General features: G+C 40.9%; 1 protein-coding gene across 2 annotated transcripts; it reads left to right on the top strand.

Moving 5' to 3' along the window:
* The first annotated feature begins 898 nt into the window (after nucleotides 1-898).
* MATN3 (matrilin 3) lies at nucleotides 899-13,895 on the top strand. Of its 2 annotated transcripts, XM_059842931.1 has the most exons (7): nucleotides 899-1,589; nucleotides 4,565-4,687; nucleotides 5,107-5,229; nucleotides 5,749-5,871; nucleotides 7,887-8,009; nucleotides 11,508-11,615; nucleotides 13,396-13,895. In XM_059842931.1, exons 1-7 carry the CDS (start codon nucleotides 1,124-1,126, stop codon nucleotides 13,449-13,451), a joined length of 1,122 nt encoding a protein of 373 aa, XP_059698914.1. In that variant the 5' UTR covers nucleotides 899-1,123; the 3' UTR covers nucleotides 13,452-13,895. The 2 variants fall into 2 exon arrangements, with proteins under 2 accessions (XP_059698914.1, XP_059698915.1); XM_059842932.1 differs by lacking the exon at nucleotides 7,887-8,009 and having other exon boundaries at nucleotides 901-1,589.
* Nucleotides 13,896-15,166: the final 1,271 nt, after the last annotated feature.

Genomic DNA, 15,166 nt, shown 5'->3' with positions numbered 1-15,166 from the left:
ATTTAAGCTGGAATGGAATAATAAAAGTCAACTTGATAGTAGGCAGGAGAGGTGTGTCAGGTTCCCAAAACAGCCCTCAAGGTGTGAATTCAAACTGAACACCTCATATTTTGCTATTTAATGCACTGGTGAGCCAGGATGTCTCTTTTATAGAAATACTCTTGTTTTGGGTTGTCCATTTTTTAGCTGCAAGTCCAACCTTGATGGTATAAATTAAGTACATGGTACCATTTGTGTCAGGATGTGGTATCAGGACAGGGAGGGGGCATTTCAGTTGCCCACTGTGACTGTCTTGATTGGTTTTTGTCTCCCTAGAAGTGATGCTTGTCTCTGATCTAAGCTATGGCTTTTCTGCTTCTGTCTAGATTTACCTGGCAGTGAGGAATTTTGGAAATGTGTGTGTAAATGTTTATTTTTACATATAAAATTACTCAAGAGTAATTTCACTTTTCTCTCTCTGCTCTACAAGCCATAAACAATAACAATTTCCAAAGAAACATTTTTACAACATCATTTGTATCTTTTTCCGTGTTGGCCTTTATTTGTTCTTGTTGTACATTTTAGATTGTGCTTTACAAACAAGAAATAATTCCTAATTAGCAGTTTATATTGTTACTATCCAAAAATCCATTCCCTATATGGTCTAGTCAGATGTTTTGCCATTTTTTTCTTATAAAAACTGGAATTCAAGCTTTATGAAAATAAACAGTGAATGCATTTATATATAATTGTTTCATCTCTGTTGGCTGCTACATGAAAACCACCACCCTTTGTTTCAAGGATAGTTAGACATTTTAAAGGCTATTAATGCTTAGAAAAACCCAGTTATTTATTACTTGTCAAAATTAATATTTACAGCTCTCTAATATGTTGCTCACTATAATTTGAAACCTCTTCATAAGGAATCAACCAGCATTATGTGGCAGGAGTAGTTTGCCATGACAGCACTCGCTGCCCTTGGGTGAGAGCTCCTGTCCCATGCAGGAGGTGACTGAAGCATTTTCCTTCCCTCTTGGCAGACACTGCCTGCAAGAACCGGCCTCTAGACCTCGTCTTCATCGTAGACAGCTCCCGCAGCGTCCGACCCGAAGAGTTTGAGAAAGTGAAAATCTTCCTGTCAGAAATGATCGATACCCTGGATGTTGGCGAAAGAACGACGCGCGTGGCCGTCATGAACTACGCCAGCACCGTCAAGGTGGAGTTTCCCCTCCGGACCTACTTTGACAAAGGCTCTCTGAAGGAGGCTGTGTCCCGCATTGAGCCCTTGTCTGCTGGCACGATGACCGGCCTGGCAATCCAAACTGCCATGGAAGAAGTCTTCACCGAGGAGATGGGCGCCCGGCCGGCAACCTTCAACATCCCCAAGGTGGTCATTGTTGTGACGGATGGACGGCCGCAGGACCAGGTCCAGGGTGTGGCGGCGAGCGCGCGGACAGCCGGCATCGAGATCTACGCGGTCGGGGTGGACCGGGCAGACGTGCAGTCCCTGAGGATGATGGCCAGCGAGCCCCTGGATGAACACGTCTTCTATGTGGAGACCTACGGGGTGATCGAAAAGCTGACATCCAGATTCAGGGAGACTTTCTGTGGTAAGGGGAGCAGTCCAAGAGAGCAGTGTAACTTGGCTCCTTTTGACTGCCGCTGCGGTTCCACTCCTTAAGAAAGACGTTTTTCAGAAGTGTTATGTATCACATCTAAATATTTCCTTTACCATCCATTGGGCAAACAAGCCAACCCACTTTTTCAGTGGAGGCCAAGTAACGGCCTTTCATTTTGAACAGTGACCTCAGTGTAGGTAACAGACCTGACCACAAGGAGTGGACCTCCTTGTGCAGTTGGTCAGATTTAGAGGGAAGGAGAAGTCACAGCAATTTGGACAAGGTTTGACTGCATATATTTTCTGAATTACTGAAGGTACACACCAGAGCTGTGCAGGCTGCTCGTTTCTTTTCCCATCTCACTGGGAAGCAAGGAGGGTGGCAGTGTGGAGCTGAAAGGATTCCCTACAGATTCAGAGTAGGACAATCAGCATGGCAGGTAAACCATCACACTGGCTTGAGGAATCTGGTGCAGGATAAAGTGCCCAAATGCAGCACCAGGTCATCTCAAGACAGGCTTTCACTCCTTAGGCACTGCTGGGCTTTTCCAGTGTGCCAGGCTCACATCTCCCTCTGTTTCTCTGCAACTTGATTTAGACAAGGAACTGTGGGATGGGATTAATTAGTTTTGCTTTTTCAGGGCTGATCTTATAAAAATGCTGTATGTATTTGGTTTAGGCTAGAACTCCACTAAAAATGCTAGGCCAGAGTGGGCTGTTACTGTCATTTACAGGGAAAAAAGATCATCTGGAGTATTTAGAACTGCCTATAGATAGCTGTGACACAGCCCTACTCACAGAAATCAAATGACAACTTTCTGACAAAAAACTTGTGCAAAGTAGATTTTTCTAGTGAATTTCTAAGAAATTTACTTTAAAATAAATCTCCAGCAAATAATAGGTAAAATAGGTATAAATGACATTGTAAAGGAGTTAAAATAACAACCACTTCCTTGGGAACTTAGTTGGCAGTGTGTTACTTTCGTTATTTCAGAGCCTTACTAAAAATTACCACCATACCTTTTGAGTATGTTTAAAGTGAATAAACCTCTTTCTCTAGGTATGAAATAAATGTGTAAGACTATCTGCAGACACGACACTTTGCCAATAATAAGCATAGGATATGCCTTGAGGTTTGGCTTGACAGCACGTTGTGCTGCTGGTGTGACCAGATCCTCACAAGTGCCCACCTGGCTGGACAGGTATGTGTGCTGTGAACACAGCACTCATGTCCACCCATGTTTTCACCAAAGCAAGTCCTTTCATAGCAGTAAAGAAAAATCTCTTGTTCTTAGGAATAAACTCTTTATTGTGCTGAAGCATAGAAATTAGGCCCCTGCAAGGCTGGAGGGTAAATCAGAGAGCTCACACATGTACGCTTCCAGTGGAACTCTGAGTCGCCTGCGTGCAGTTTGCCAGAATCTGGGATTCATGAAAAAAACAGGGTGAAGGAAACAGTCTTTAAAAAGACTCCTATAAACCAAATGAATCTAAGAGGGTCTTGTAAGACAGTGTGGTAGACTGGGTCTCTTTACAGCTCTGAAGCGCTTTTTGGTCAGAAATCTGGACTCACCAGTGGCAATTAGAATTTTCTTTTGCTTTGACCAAGGCAATTAATTTATTTGCAGGGTGAACTGAAAACAGAGAAATTAATGTTCAGGGGAAAAATAGCTGGCTAGCATCAAGTTCTTGATGCACTGAGAGCATTATTCAGCATGAAGCCATCCCAGTGATGGAAAAGTCTCAGCCTTGAATAGCTGCCAGAGTCAGTGGACATTTAACTTTCCTACCACAAAAATCTGACCATTTGAGTCTGAGCTTGTCATTTATGCTTGAAAAGATCACCCAGAGATTTTGTTCATGTAAAATGTAAAGACAAGACAACTCTATCAGCCTTTTTTAGCAGAATTCTAAATCTTCCTTGTTTTAGAAAATGGGAATTTTGCCATTTTGTTGCCACAAAATTGCCTTGTTTTCAGAAACATATGAGAAAGTTTAAGCAGTCTTGCTTCTGATTTTTTATCTCACCGGTATTGCTTTGGAGATTGATTTTACCAGTAGTCCATACCCACATTAATACTAATTAGTAACTACAAATCTAAGTAAAAATCTCATGTAAAATCTTCCCTTCCCTTCCCTTCCCTTCCCTTCCCTTCCCTTCCCTTCCCTTCCCTTCCCTTCCCTTCCCTTCCCTTCCCTTCCCTTCCCTTCCCTTCCCTTCCCTTCCCTTCCCTTCCCTTCCCTTCCCTTCCCTTCCCTTCCCTTCCCTTCCCTTCCCTTCCCTTCCCTTCCCTTCCCTTCCCTTCCCTTCCCTTCCCTTCCCTTCCCTTCCCTTCCCTTCCCTTCCCTTCCCTTCCCTTCCCTTCCCTTCCCTTCCCTTCCCTTCCCTTCCCTTCCCTTCCCTTCCCTTCCCTTCCCTTCCCTTCCCTTCCCTTCCCTTCCCTTCCCTTCCCTTCCCTTCCCTTCCCTTCCCTTCCCTTCCCTTCCCTTCCCTTCCCTTCCCTTCCCTTCCCTTCCCTTCCCTTCCCTTCCCCTCCCCCTCCCCCTCCCCCTCCCCCTCCCCCTCCCCCTCCCCCTCCCCCTCCCCCTCCCCCTTCCCTTCTCCATAATAGAAAGGAACTGCATACAAAGAGCCAGAATAGCTTTTCATGGCTGAGTTCTCCTTTCCCATGTAATGTTACTGAATGCTTAATATCTCTCCTTGTTGAACCATCTCATTTTCAATTCATCTTTTCTCCTGCCACCTCAGGTAATAAGTTATTTCTGTGCCGCTCGTGACCTCTCTCTCCTGGCTATGGAGTGCTGCAAAGGAGGTCTGTAACTTGTTGTGACAGCAACACAGCACTGACATTTACTACCAGTAATCCAGCAAAGAGTGCAAGATGTACTTGTGTAAGCATGAATGAGTAATGCCTGTTCCTTTCCTCTGGAGGGACTGAAGTTGCTCTCTGTCACTGCCCTTTGTAGCTGTGAACGTGTGTGCCCTGGGGAGCCACGGCTGCCAGCAGCTCTGTGTGAGTAACGGGGCATCCCACCTCTGTGACTGCTATGAAGGATACACCCTGAATCCAGATAAGAGAACCTGCTCAGGTATTATTCCTTTGGATAATGAGTTCAACTAGAAGGAAAAAAAAAAACCACTATTCTTGGATTTGAGATGCTACCTGTTTTCTTCTGTTGAAACAACAAACGTGTATCTTTTTCAATTAGAATTCTAGACATGAATAATAAATAAAACTCAGCTGCAAGTAATGGTGAGATGTAGTTTGATTCTATTACTGTCCTTTTTATTGTGCCTACAGATCCATTCATTAGGGCCAGATGCTGAAACAAAGTCTTCAAATGTAGACACTGTAGATATTTTCTCCTACCACTTGTTCTAATTCCTTCAATTACTATTGCCATTTCTGAGCTGATTCCAAATCAAAATATATTTTAAAATAGGAGTGCACTCCATCCCAAACTGCTTGTTATTAACAATTGGTTGTTTCTCTAACATGCCCACCAAGCTGTGGATGTGTGTGCACCTGGGAGGCACGAGTGTGACCAGATCTGTGTGAGTAACAACAGATCCTATGTCTGTGACTGCTACGAAGGCTACACCTTGAATCCAGACAAGAAGACTTGCTCAGGTAAGAATTAAAAACTACTTGAATATATGAAACTCATGATGGACATGTTTTCTGTGAGTTACCCTAAAATGAGAACTCAGCTGTAGTCTTTTTCTTGTTTCCAATAGCAGTAACATTGCATTTTTCTTTAAATTTGTTGATTAGAAAAATGCAGTTTGGCACTTATCTACCATTTTATGTTCTTCACAGAATTCCATAAACATTGTTTAGCTGCTTAGTCTGACACGGGGCAGGTTATTGCTCATCTCATGTGGGTTTTTAGCTTCATCCTTACTGGGGATGTAGAGGACTCTTGGGATTGCTGATGAAAGACAGAACTGCATGAGATGTGGTGTAGTCATGTATCTGCCTCTTCTATTAAATAATTAATAACTGAATTCACCTGTCTGCAGCATAATATAATAGTGTAGTAGGACACTGGTTAAATAGTAAGGAAATTATAGTTTAAAATGTTGAGCTTTTAAAACAGTATCTGGGAGGGATTAACAGGTTTCTTTCCTAAACCATGGCTCACCACAGCCATGGACATGTGTGCACCTGGGAGGCATGACTGTGCCCAAGTCTGTCTGAGTAATGATGGATCCTACAGCTGTGGCTGCTATGAAGGATACACTCTGAATCCAGACAAGAAGACTTGCTCAGGTAAGATCTGATTAAGGAAAAATTGTGTTCCACCAAAAGCAAGCAGCTTATAAAAATCTGGTCAATTGATGTTATTTTTCTGATAAATTATCCCAGACTTTCTGTACAACTCCTGAAAACTCAGGGCAACTTTGTTTTTCCATAGGTACAGTAGTAATATGAGATCCTTGGCTCTTCTGCAGTAGTGTGAAGCTTGTATTTGGTTAAAATTAAAATGCTATTTGGCATTTCCTTCAGGACTTCACAGTATTTTCACACCTATGGAGCATGAATTGCCATATCCAATATGTGATGTGGACCACTTCTGTCAGAAAACTCTTCAGTAAAGCAGCACAAGGGAATGAGATAGGGAGAGCATGGACTGTCTGGAACAATGATTGCAGTCTGTGTCATCATGAGTGTGATTGCTCTTTCTGGTGGATGTCTTTGGACCTTAAAAAATATTCCAGTCTTAAAGCTCTAGAAGATACAGGGAAATGTTCCTTCTCAGTGCTGGTCTCTTGTGGAGAACAAGAGCATAGATGTAGCTGGTACTCAGGGATGTACACATAAGTATATATTATCTACAAATTATCTGTTCTATATTATCTTCACTTGATTAGGGTTTGATCTTCATTCTGAATTCCTTTGGATGTCTCATGATTTATTTAGGCAAAATCCTTTTTTCCCCCCACTTCCACTATAATCCCTTTCCTTGTGTGACAAACTGTTGAACTTAGGTTTCCAGTTCCAAGAAGCTCCTGGGCAAATCTCTCAAGGTAAGTCACAGGTCTCACATCTCAAAGATGTGAAGCCAGAGGGTCTCAGTATTTCTTCCTGCCAAGGTTAGGAGCTGATTTTGTAAATATGGTGCTTAGGATGAGCTCTTAGCTGGCATTACAGAGAGGCAATAAACATGTGATGGAATGTTAATTCAGTTAGGCCTCCCCTTTGGGAGTCTAATCCCAAACCTCATTTCAATAGCACTGATTCTCCTTCTGCTTACTCAAACTTTAAATGATTTTCTTCACGTGCTTGCTTTTTTTCCCCTTTTGAATCTCATTTTGCAGAATCCTGTTAATGACTTCCCAACCATCCAGGTCTTTGTTGCAATTATATCACAAAGATGTGCAAAAAATGATGCAAAAATAGTCTAGGTCTGGGAGAAGTCTTTTTTCCCCTTTTCTTTTACCTTTCCCTTTTTTTACTTTTTTTCTTCTTTTCCTTCCTTCCTTCCTTCCTTCCTTCCTTCCTTCCTTCCTTCCTTCCTTCCTTCCTTCCTTCCTTCCTTCCTTCCTTCCTTCCTTCCTTCCTTCCTTCCTTCCTTTTCTTTCTTTCTTTCTTTCTTTCTTCCTTTCTCACTCTCTTTTCTCTCTCTCTCTTTCTCCACCCTTTATTTTTTCTTGTGCCTTACTGGGCCTTCTTACTGCAAAGATATCCAAATATAGGAACTCCTTCTCAGCTTGCCCTTTCAGAATTGACGAGTTAAATTTGGCAGGAAACAGCAGCCTCACACATAAAGTACCCACTTTGTAACTGGTAGTGGGTGTCACATCTTTTTTAGCAGCCACATATACTTTTCTGTTTATGGTCTTTTCACTCCATAAAACATTGTCTTCTCCAACTAATTTAGAGCTGAAATAATGCCAAATAGTCTCTTAAAATCAAGATATTTGTTCTCTGAAATTCTATTGGATAATTGTTTTGTAACTTCTTCACTTCCAGTTCCATTCCTTTTGCCATCTGTTACAGCTGCAAAAAAGTGTTGCCAGTATTCCAAAATTTCCTACTAATTTTGTGACGTTGGTAGTCAGATAAAAACACGCTCTGTGCACCCTGCTCTGGTTAACAGCACAGTGACATGCAGTAAAAACATCCTGGTGTGAATGCAAATGAAGATACTTTTGCTAATGGGAATCACTATGAACAGCTCTAAAGTTTGGTTATGGATTGATATTCTCTAAAGTTTGGAAATGGGTTGATGTTCTCTAAAGTTTGGATGTGGATTGATATTTTCTCTGGAATGCCTCCCTCAGCTGCCGACGTGTGCGCACCTGGCAGGCACGACTGCGAGCAGGTCTGCGTCAGGGGTGCTCAGTTCTACTCCTGTGACTGCCACCAAGGCTACACCCTCAACCCAGACAGGAGGACGTGCTCCAGTAAGAGCAGATTGCTGATCCCTTTCCAGCCCTGCCCTCCCCAGCCAAGTGCATGTATTGCAGTAGCTCTTGTTAGCATGTAAATATATTTGTATCTGCCTGGGGAGCTCAGTTCTGTGTCACTCTGCCTCACCCACTTGAGCTAATGTCAGAGACACAAAGAACTTTATATGTAACAATCTTAGTAAATACTCATCATGCAGTCTTTGTCAACTTATAAATAAGCCCTTCCCTAATTTATGTAATACTCAGCACACCCAGAACTGACAAATTGTTGAGAAGAGCTGGGGTTAGTCACACACTTTGCAGTACTGTGGAATGTGTGTACCACCATGCAAGACTGTTTGAGGTCATGTCCTTCCCTCCAGGCTGAATTTTATCCTGCTGTTCCTTTCATTAGCTTCTCAGTGACTTTGTGTTACAGTAAAACTATACCAATGTCAGAAGTGCTTCTTTCCTTCCCAGTCTCCTTACTGTAAATTTATTGTGTACTGGAAACCTTTCCTAGTGTGCCTTTGGAGCCGATGTGGCACCTCACATCTGGTGGGGTTACACAGCTGGGTCAGAGGGAGCAAGGTCTGAGGTATCCCTTGCATTAATTATTGTATTAATCCCCAGTAAGACAATTGCTGCTCCAAGGCAAGATCAGTTACACATCTCAGCAGTTCCTGATAAGATTCATAGAGGAGAGGCTCCCATAATGGAAAAGCATTGCCATTGGGGAGCATTAAAAAATGTTATCTTGGTTTTGGATAGCTGCTTCTCCAAAGCACATCTTGTGTGAACTGGTGTGTGTGCATCAGGAACCTAAGGCTGGCAGCAAGTCTGTGTGAGTGCATCATAGACCTGTGACTGCTATGAAGGCTTTATCTTAAATTCAGGTGACAAAACTTGACAAAACTTCAAGTAATAACTTAATGTTCAGATTTTTTCCTGAATATGTTTATTTATTGAAGCACCTCTTTTAAATGTGTTAGACATTTTTAATCTGTTTGAGAAATGGTCTATCAACTCACATGCTCTCAGGAAGAATAATCCCTTTTCATTCTTTTATGCCTCTTTCCAAAATATTTTGAGCTAGTTTGCTCCTTCTTTAGTTATAGCAGTTACTGTATTTAAAACTAGTTTAATGTTGTCTCTTATCACACCTTGAAGGACTCACTGTATTTAAAAATACAATCTGTCATAATCTGCATTCCTGAAATGGAAATAATTGGGGGTGTTGGCAATGGGAATAATTGGGAGCACATGCCTTGGGGATGTGAGTCTCCTCCATTGCCTACCAGCATTTGGCGAATGGCTGAGGAGTCCCCAGGGGAACAATACTCAGGTTAGAACTGCTGCAATGCTAAACCTTGTATTCTTGGCATCTCCTCTAAGCTGAGTGGGGCAAGAATGAACTCACCAGCTGTTTTCAGATGGGCAAAACTGGGATCAAATGTTGGCAGAACCTCTCCACAGTTTGAAGTAGAATCCAAAGTCAAATTGGGTAGGAAGGGACCTCAAGAGCTGCCTAGCTGTTCCCCTGGTTCAGAGTGGGAATCACCTGCCATCCCATCAAGTGGCTGAAGATGCTGTGTACGAGCACAGTTATAAAATTGGTGGATATAGACAAACACCATCTGCAAAAATAGTTTCTTGTTGGTCTGGACTTGACCACAAAGGCAGTGTAAAAACACAGCTTTAGCATGTTTTGTGTGTCTTGTTGGGCATCCCAGTGGCAACAGGAATGCCCCAAATTTTGAATATCAAATACTGGAACACTCTCAATTTCACAGTAGGACTGTAGAAGAATTCAGAATATCCTTGGATAATTGCCAGAGCTGGTTGGAAAAATAATTTTTTTTTTTAAACAGACAAAATCCAAGCAGGATCTGTATCTATCATTGGAGAATTTAAATGCAGACATAAAAAGTTAACTGGCAATTGGTTGGAAACCAACCATGTTGGTGTGATGTTCTGAACTGGCCTTCTTCCAGCTGACTCTTGAACAGCTCTTCTTTGTACATTGACCATAAAGCCAGTAGAATGTTCCAAAGAGGGGAGCTGAACAAATACAGCCTCAGTGGAATCAAGGAGACACCAATTTCAACACTGGCTTTAAGACAAATAAGTTTCTGCACTGCCAGATCTGCAACCTCATAGATTTTGCAGTTTCCTTTTAAAATGGGAGTATTAATGTAATGATTTATTTAAAAAAAAAAAGAAAAAATACCCAAACCAAACCAACAAAAACAACAAAAAAAGCCAAAACAGTCCAGGAAAAAAGGGAAATGTACTTGTGTATAATTTACTCTTTGTATAATTTACTTCACTGTTACCATGCTCACACACATTGTTTGACATTGATCAGCTATGCATTTATATATCTCGATTAAAAAATTAATATTATTTATTATTTAATTAATATTTATTAATATGCTATTGTTGCCTTTGCAAGTAATGTAAAAAAAACATTTATTAAGAGTGGGTATTATATATATGTACTATCTCTTGATAACTTATTGAAAATGTATTTGTAGGCTCTCTTTTAAGAAGGCTTTTCTTTCAAAAGCTTATTGTTCCAGTCTCAGATGTGGATGGTGAACTCACTACAGTACCTGTGCTGCAGTAGCTGTTGATAAATTTGTTCTCAGCCTTCAGCAAAGTGGTGCAGCCTTAACTATTTTACTTTATGGAGTAGGTGATGTTAAATTGCCTTTCATGCAGCTAAGAACCCACAGCTATCTACTGATGCTTGACATTATTACACTACAGTGAAATTGTCATCATTGTTGGAGGATTTTTTTTGTATTATGAAGGAAAAGGAATTCTTGAGGACAGCTGAGGCTGGTCCCCTGTAAGTTTGGAAGACTGAGGTTAAGACTTAGGAACAGATTCAATGGAAGCACTGTGGAGTATAGCAATGATCACTTTCCCTTTTTGAAGAGACTGGTAACTCCTCTGTCAGACTAACTGGGTCCTCCAGTTTGATTGCTGTGACTTTCTGCTAGATTTTAAATTCGCTTGGGCCTATTTGAATGATGTCATTCCCTCCATCTATACTCATGTGACATTTGAATGGATTTGTGTCCATCCTCCCTAGGCATGCATGTCACAAATGTCAGAAACCAAGAGTACTTGTGGGGCGACACAATTAAAGTTGAAGGGGAGGCTGGTTGGTGTCTGCAGCCAGGCCCTTTCTTTTTAATTTTTTTTCTCAGTAATGGTCTAATTTAAAGAGTGTAGAGGATCCAGGCAAGCAGGTGAGGAACATCCTGCTGTGCTTCCTTCATGGTTTGAGTTGAGCTCTCTCTTCCCTGTCCTGGACTCACTCAGGTCTCTGGCTACACACCAGCTCCTGTTCACTGCTGCTCCTCCTTCCCACCTGCCCTGGCTTGCAGTGCTTGCTGTAGTCTCACAGCGTGGGTTTGATCCTTCCACAGGATCAAACATTTTCCTGGGATTTAAATGTTCAATAATTGTAGTAAATATAGTAAATACTGTCTTCTCTCTTAGGAGCCATAACAAGCAGTCTCATAACAACTGAAGAGTCCTGTAAGTGTGAAGCCATAGCTGCTCTCCAGGACTCAGTGACCTCACGCCTTGAAGCTCTGTCCACAAAGTATATCCTTTTTCTGACATGATCACCGGCATTCGGCACTTTCCTGCTATTTTAGAGGTAACAGTTTTGTTATAAACCAGGGAAGAAAGTATTTTGAGGGTGATTTTAGAAATATTATGGAAAAAAAGATAGGTTGCTGCAAACACCACTATGTTTTCACATTTCATTGAAGAGCAACATGACACAGATAAAATAAATGCATATGCCCACACCCCCTAGATTATATCTGCCATGTTGAACATCAAGCACTGTTCATCAAACTCATAATCTTCTAGTTGGCTTTTACTGTTACATCAAACACTCAGTTTCGAGCCCTCCTATTATGTCCCAAAACTTTAGGGACAACTTCACGGGCAGTGTGACAACAGTCCCATTATCTGTGGTATTCCTCTGCATCCACCTCCATAGGCAGGCACTGTCCCAAGTGATTTTCAAGCACCTTCTTTTCCGTGAAAATGTGTGAGCCTGTCAGTATCCGGGCATGCAGGAGCATGAGAGGGCTGCAAGGCAGGGTGCTGAGGCTGGAGGCTCTGGGCAGGCTGAGTGCCCTTGGGGGACCCGAGGTGCTGGCTGGGGTGGGATTTGCCGGCTGCGTTTGCTGCAGTGCCGTCTCTGCAGCCGGGAAGGGAAATACGGTCAGCCCCTGGATCAGACATTCCACAAACATGTGGGAGAGAAAAAAAAAATCCCAACCAATAAACAAAGAGCAAGTGGTGATCTCTGTTGTACCACAGCCAGCCTGAATGCTGAAATAAATGCCCTCAGATGACATGGCAGGAGCTAATAACTGGAAGTTGAAGTTGGACAAGCTGTGGTACATCGTAAGGCGTAATTTTTACAAGTGAGAGTGGTTGATCACTGCTACAATTTACCAAGGAAGGTCACAAACTTTCTTTGCTGAAAATTTTTGAGACTGAATGCTTTTTTCTGTCAAAGATGCTCTTATTCAAGTAGGAATTGATTTAAAGGAGCATTATGTCTGTGGTCATCATCCCAATCTCTGAGGCTTCAAAATCAAGGAAGAGTGGACTATTTAAGATTATAAAAAAGAGGGCAAAGTAGTGAGTTTTATACATCATTTAGATAGACAGAAGAATTTTTCAGTTTACCAAAGTTTCTGAAAGTCAAATAAACACTTCTGCCGAGGACACAAAACTTTCCCAGTTTTTTAATAAATTCAAAGTTATTTTTATGAGATCTAATTGCACATCCCTCTTCATGCAGTGTGCTTGGAGTTCAGTTTATCTACCTGGTAAAAGCAGGGGGAAGAACTTAGATTTTCCCATATTACAATGTATAATTCTAGGGCATCTAATTAGTTAAAACTGAACACCCAGATATTTAAACTTTTAATGTCATCTCAGTAATAGCACGTCCTTCAGAGATCAATCTTTCTGCCCCAAGACCTCATGTTTAGCAAGAAGATGTTGTGGGTTATACAAAGAACTGAGGCTTTCCTTCAAAGTTATTCTTTGATGGCCCATTTCTATCCCCAGCACCCTTTCAAGACAACCTGGAAAACACAGCAGAGACCATCACCTTCTGCTCCTCATCCCTGGGTATCACCTGATCCAGCTCTTTCTAAGATACTAGGGTTGTTGAGATTATTTGGGAAGATGCCAGATCTTGACAGAGCTCTAATATGTTTAGAAATCTCTGTTTCAAGCATCTATTGCTTTCATCTAGAAACCAGACTGTTTTCTGAAAAGGCAGCAATGAGAAAGACTGTAAATAAAACAAACCTTATAGCCATCTATTTTATTGCCCTTAACAACTGGCCACTAGAGGAAGTGTCTGAGAAGCTGCAGGCATATCAAGACAGACAGCAGATTGTCTGAGCTATCATTTTGCTTGATTTTAAAATAATCTTTCAGAATCAAGCCTTTTTATTGTTTTCAGGAAGCTTTATTTCATTGCACAGCTTACAAAACAGCAGCAGTTTATTATTATGGACAAACGTCAAGAAGACTTCAGGAAGATAAGAGTCTTGAAAATATAGTGACCCTAAGGATCTTCATGTACAGTCACTTTATAGCCATGAAGCTACTCATACCTGCTGTGCTTCAGTTTCTACTGCAGGTACTGCTTTTCTGTAGTAACTGCATTTTTTATTCTCTTACTTCAAAGTAAATACAGAAAAAAAGTGAATGGATACAGTATATCACATTATATAAAACTTTGAAATGGCAAGGCAGAATGAAAAAATGTGCCTATGTCTTCTTTCAATAAAATGGGAAAGTAAGTTGGGATCTTGTAACTTATTTTAATAAAATACAATATGATATGCACATTGATGTTGAAAGTTATTTTGTATTCAACCTAAAGGACATGTGTTATGAAATAAAGGGTTTAAAAAACCCAAGAAAACAAAACTTCAAGGATAAAGGAGGCATACATGGAAGAAATAAACAGAATACTGCCCCAAGTCACATGTTTGGAAAAAGAAGTATTTGATTTTAAAACCTAGATGTTACTGTAAATATAGATAAAAGATTAAACAGTAATTTCAAGCATTAACAATGTTTAAAATGTAGAAGAATGAAAGACATCCTCCAATTTAATATTTTTATCCTGCAAGATTTAGGTATGTTCTTAGTCATTCCTGTTGTCATTACAGACTTTACTGACACTTTACTTGTGTCAATCAGGCTTTTAGGATAAATCACACAAGCTAAGAATTAAAAAGAATTAGTTGTTAAAAGAATCTAATAATTTTATACACTTGGCATTTATAATCATCCAAATACTTTTGAAATTATATTTAAATTAGGAGTCAAAACGATGGGTTTTTAAAATGAAAAAATCCCACATATTTTATAGACCCTGCAATATAATTACACAGAATATTATATCTGGTAAGTGGTTTGCCAAGGATGTATGGAACAACATCTGTACTTGTTTCACACCCTGCAAATGCCACATTCAAGCACGTTCAGTTATGTTCACTGCACATGGGAGTGTGACTTCAGGTATGCCTGCACAGTTATGTTAAGCTGGAATATAACACGAAACAGCACAAGTGAACATGGGACACAGCTTCAGCTGTAAGGGCTAAAAATGAGACTATAAACCCTCCAAGAATTCTGTATTTGGCTGTGCTTGGTATTTTGTGGTGTGTCCCTGTACTGATATTAATTTGCTGCAGTACAATTAAAGTTAGCGTGGGATGTCCTGGCTATACTACACTTGCTTCTTCAAAGTGCTGTGCATGCATTTTTTTTTTATTTCTCCAAGTCATGGAGTTTTATATCCAGCACTTTACTTTGCTTACTTTCACGTCCTTTCCTTAGGCATGAGTATTATACAGGCATTTATAGGGCCAGAAGTATGCCTTGGCCTCTGTAATTGGTAAGGATAAACAAATTGTAAATCTAATGCAAGACTTTACAAGTTCTTGGCAAATGGGAGGGGATGACATCAGTCCTATTTACACTAAGGCCAGCTGTCAGATGAGATGTAAAATTTTATAGGAAAGTGGAATATTGTCCTGGAGGCCAGATGTATCTTGCAAGCTGTCAGCTAGGCAGGCTTCAATTCATGCACTAGTATTCAT

The sequence above is a fragment of the Haemorhous mexicanus genome, chromosome 3 (assembly GCF_027477595.1).
Source record: "Haemorhous mexicanus isolate bHaeMex1 chromosome 3, bHaeMex1.pri, whole genome shotgun sequence".
Taxonomy (NCBI): Eukaryota; Metazoa; Chordata; class Aves; order Passeriformes; family Fringillidae; genus Haemorhous; species Haemorhous mexicanus.
This window is presented reverse-complemented; position numbering and strand designations above follow the sequence as displayed.

Excerpts from the sequence above, each read along its gene's own strand:
- MATN3 (XM_059842931.1), top strand. The coding sequence starts at position 1,124 with ATGATCGATACCCTGGATGTTGGCGAAAGAACGACGCGCGTGGCCGTC. Across the intron at positions 4,688-5,106 it reads AGATAAGAGAACCTGCTCAG|CTGTGGATGTGTGTGCACCT; the intron begins GTATTATTCCTT and ends ATGCCCACCAAG. Across the intron at positions 5,872-7,886 it reads AGACAAGAAGACTTGCTCAG|CTGCCGACGTGTGCGCACCT; the intron begins GTAAGATCTGAT and ends TGCCTCCCTCAG.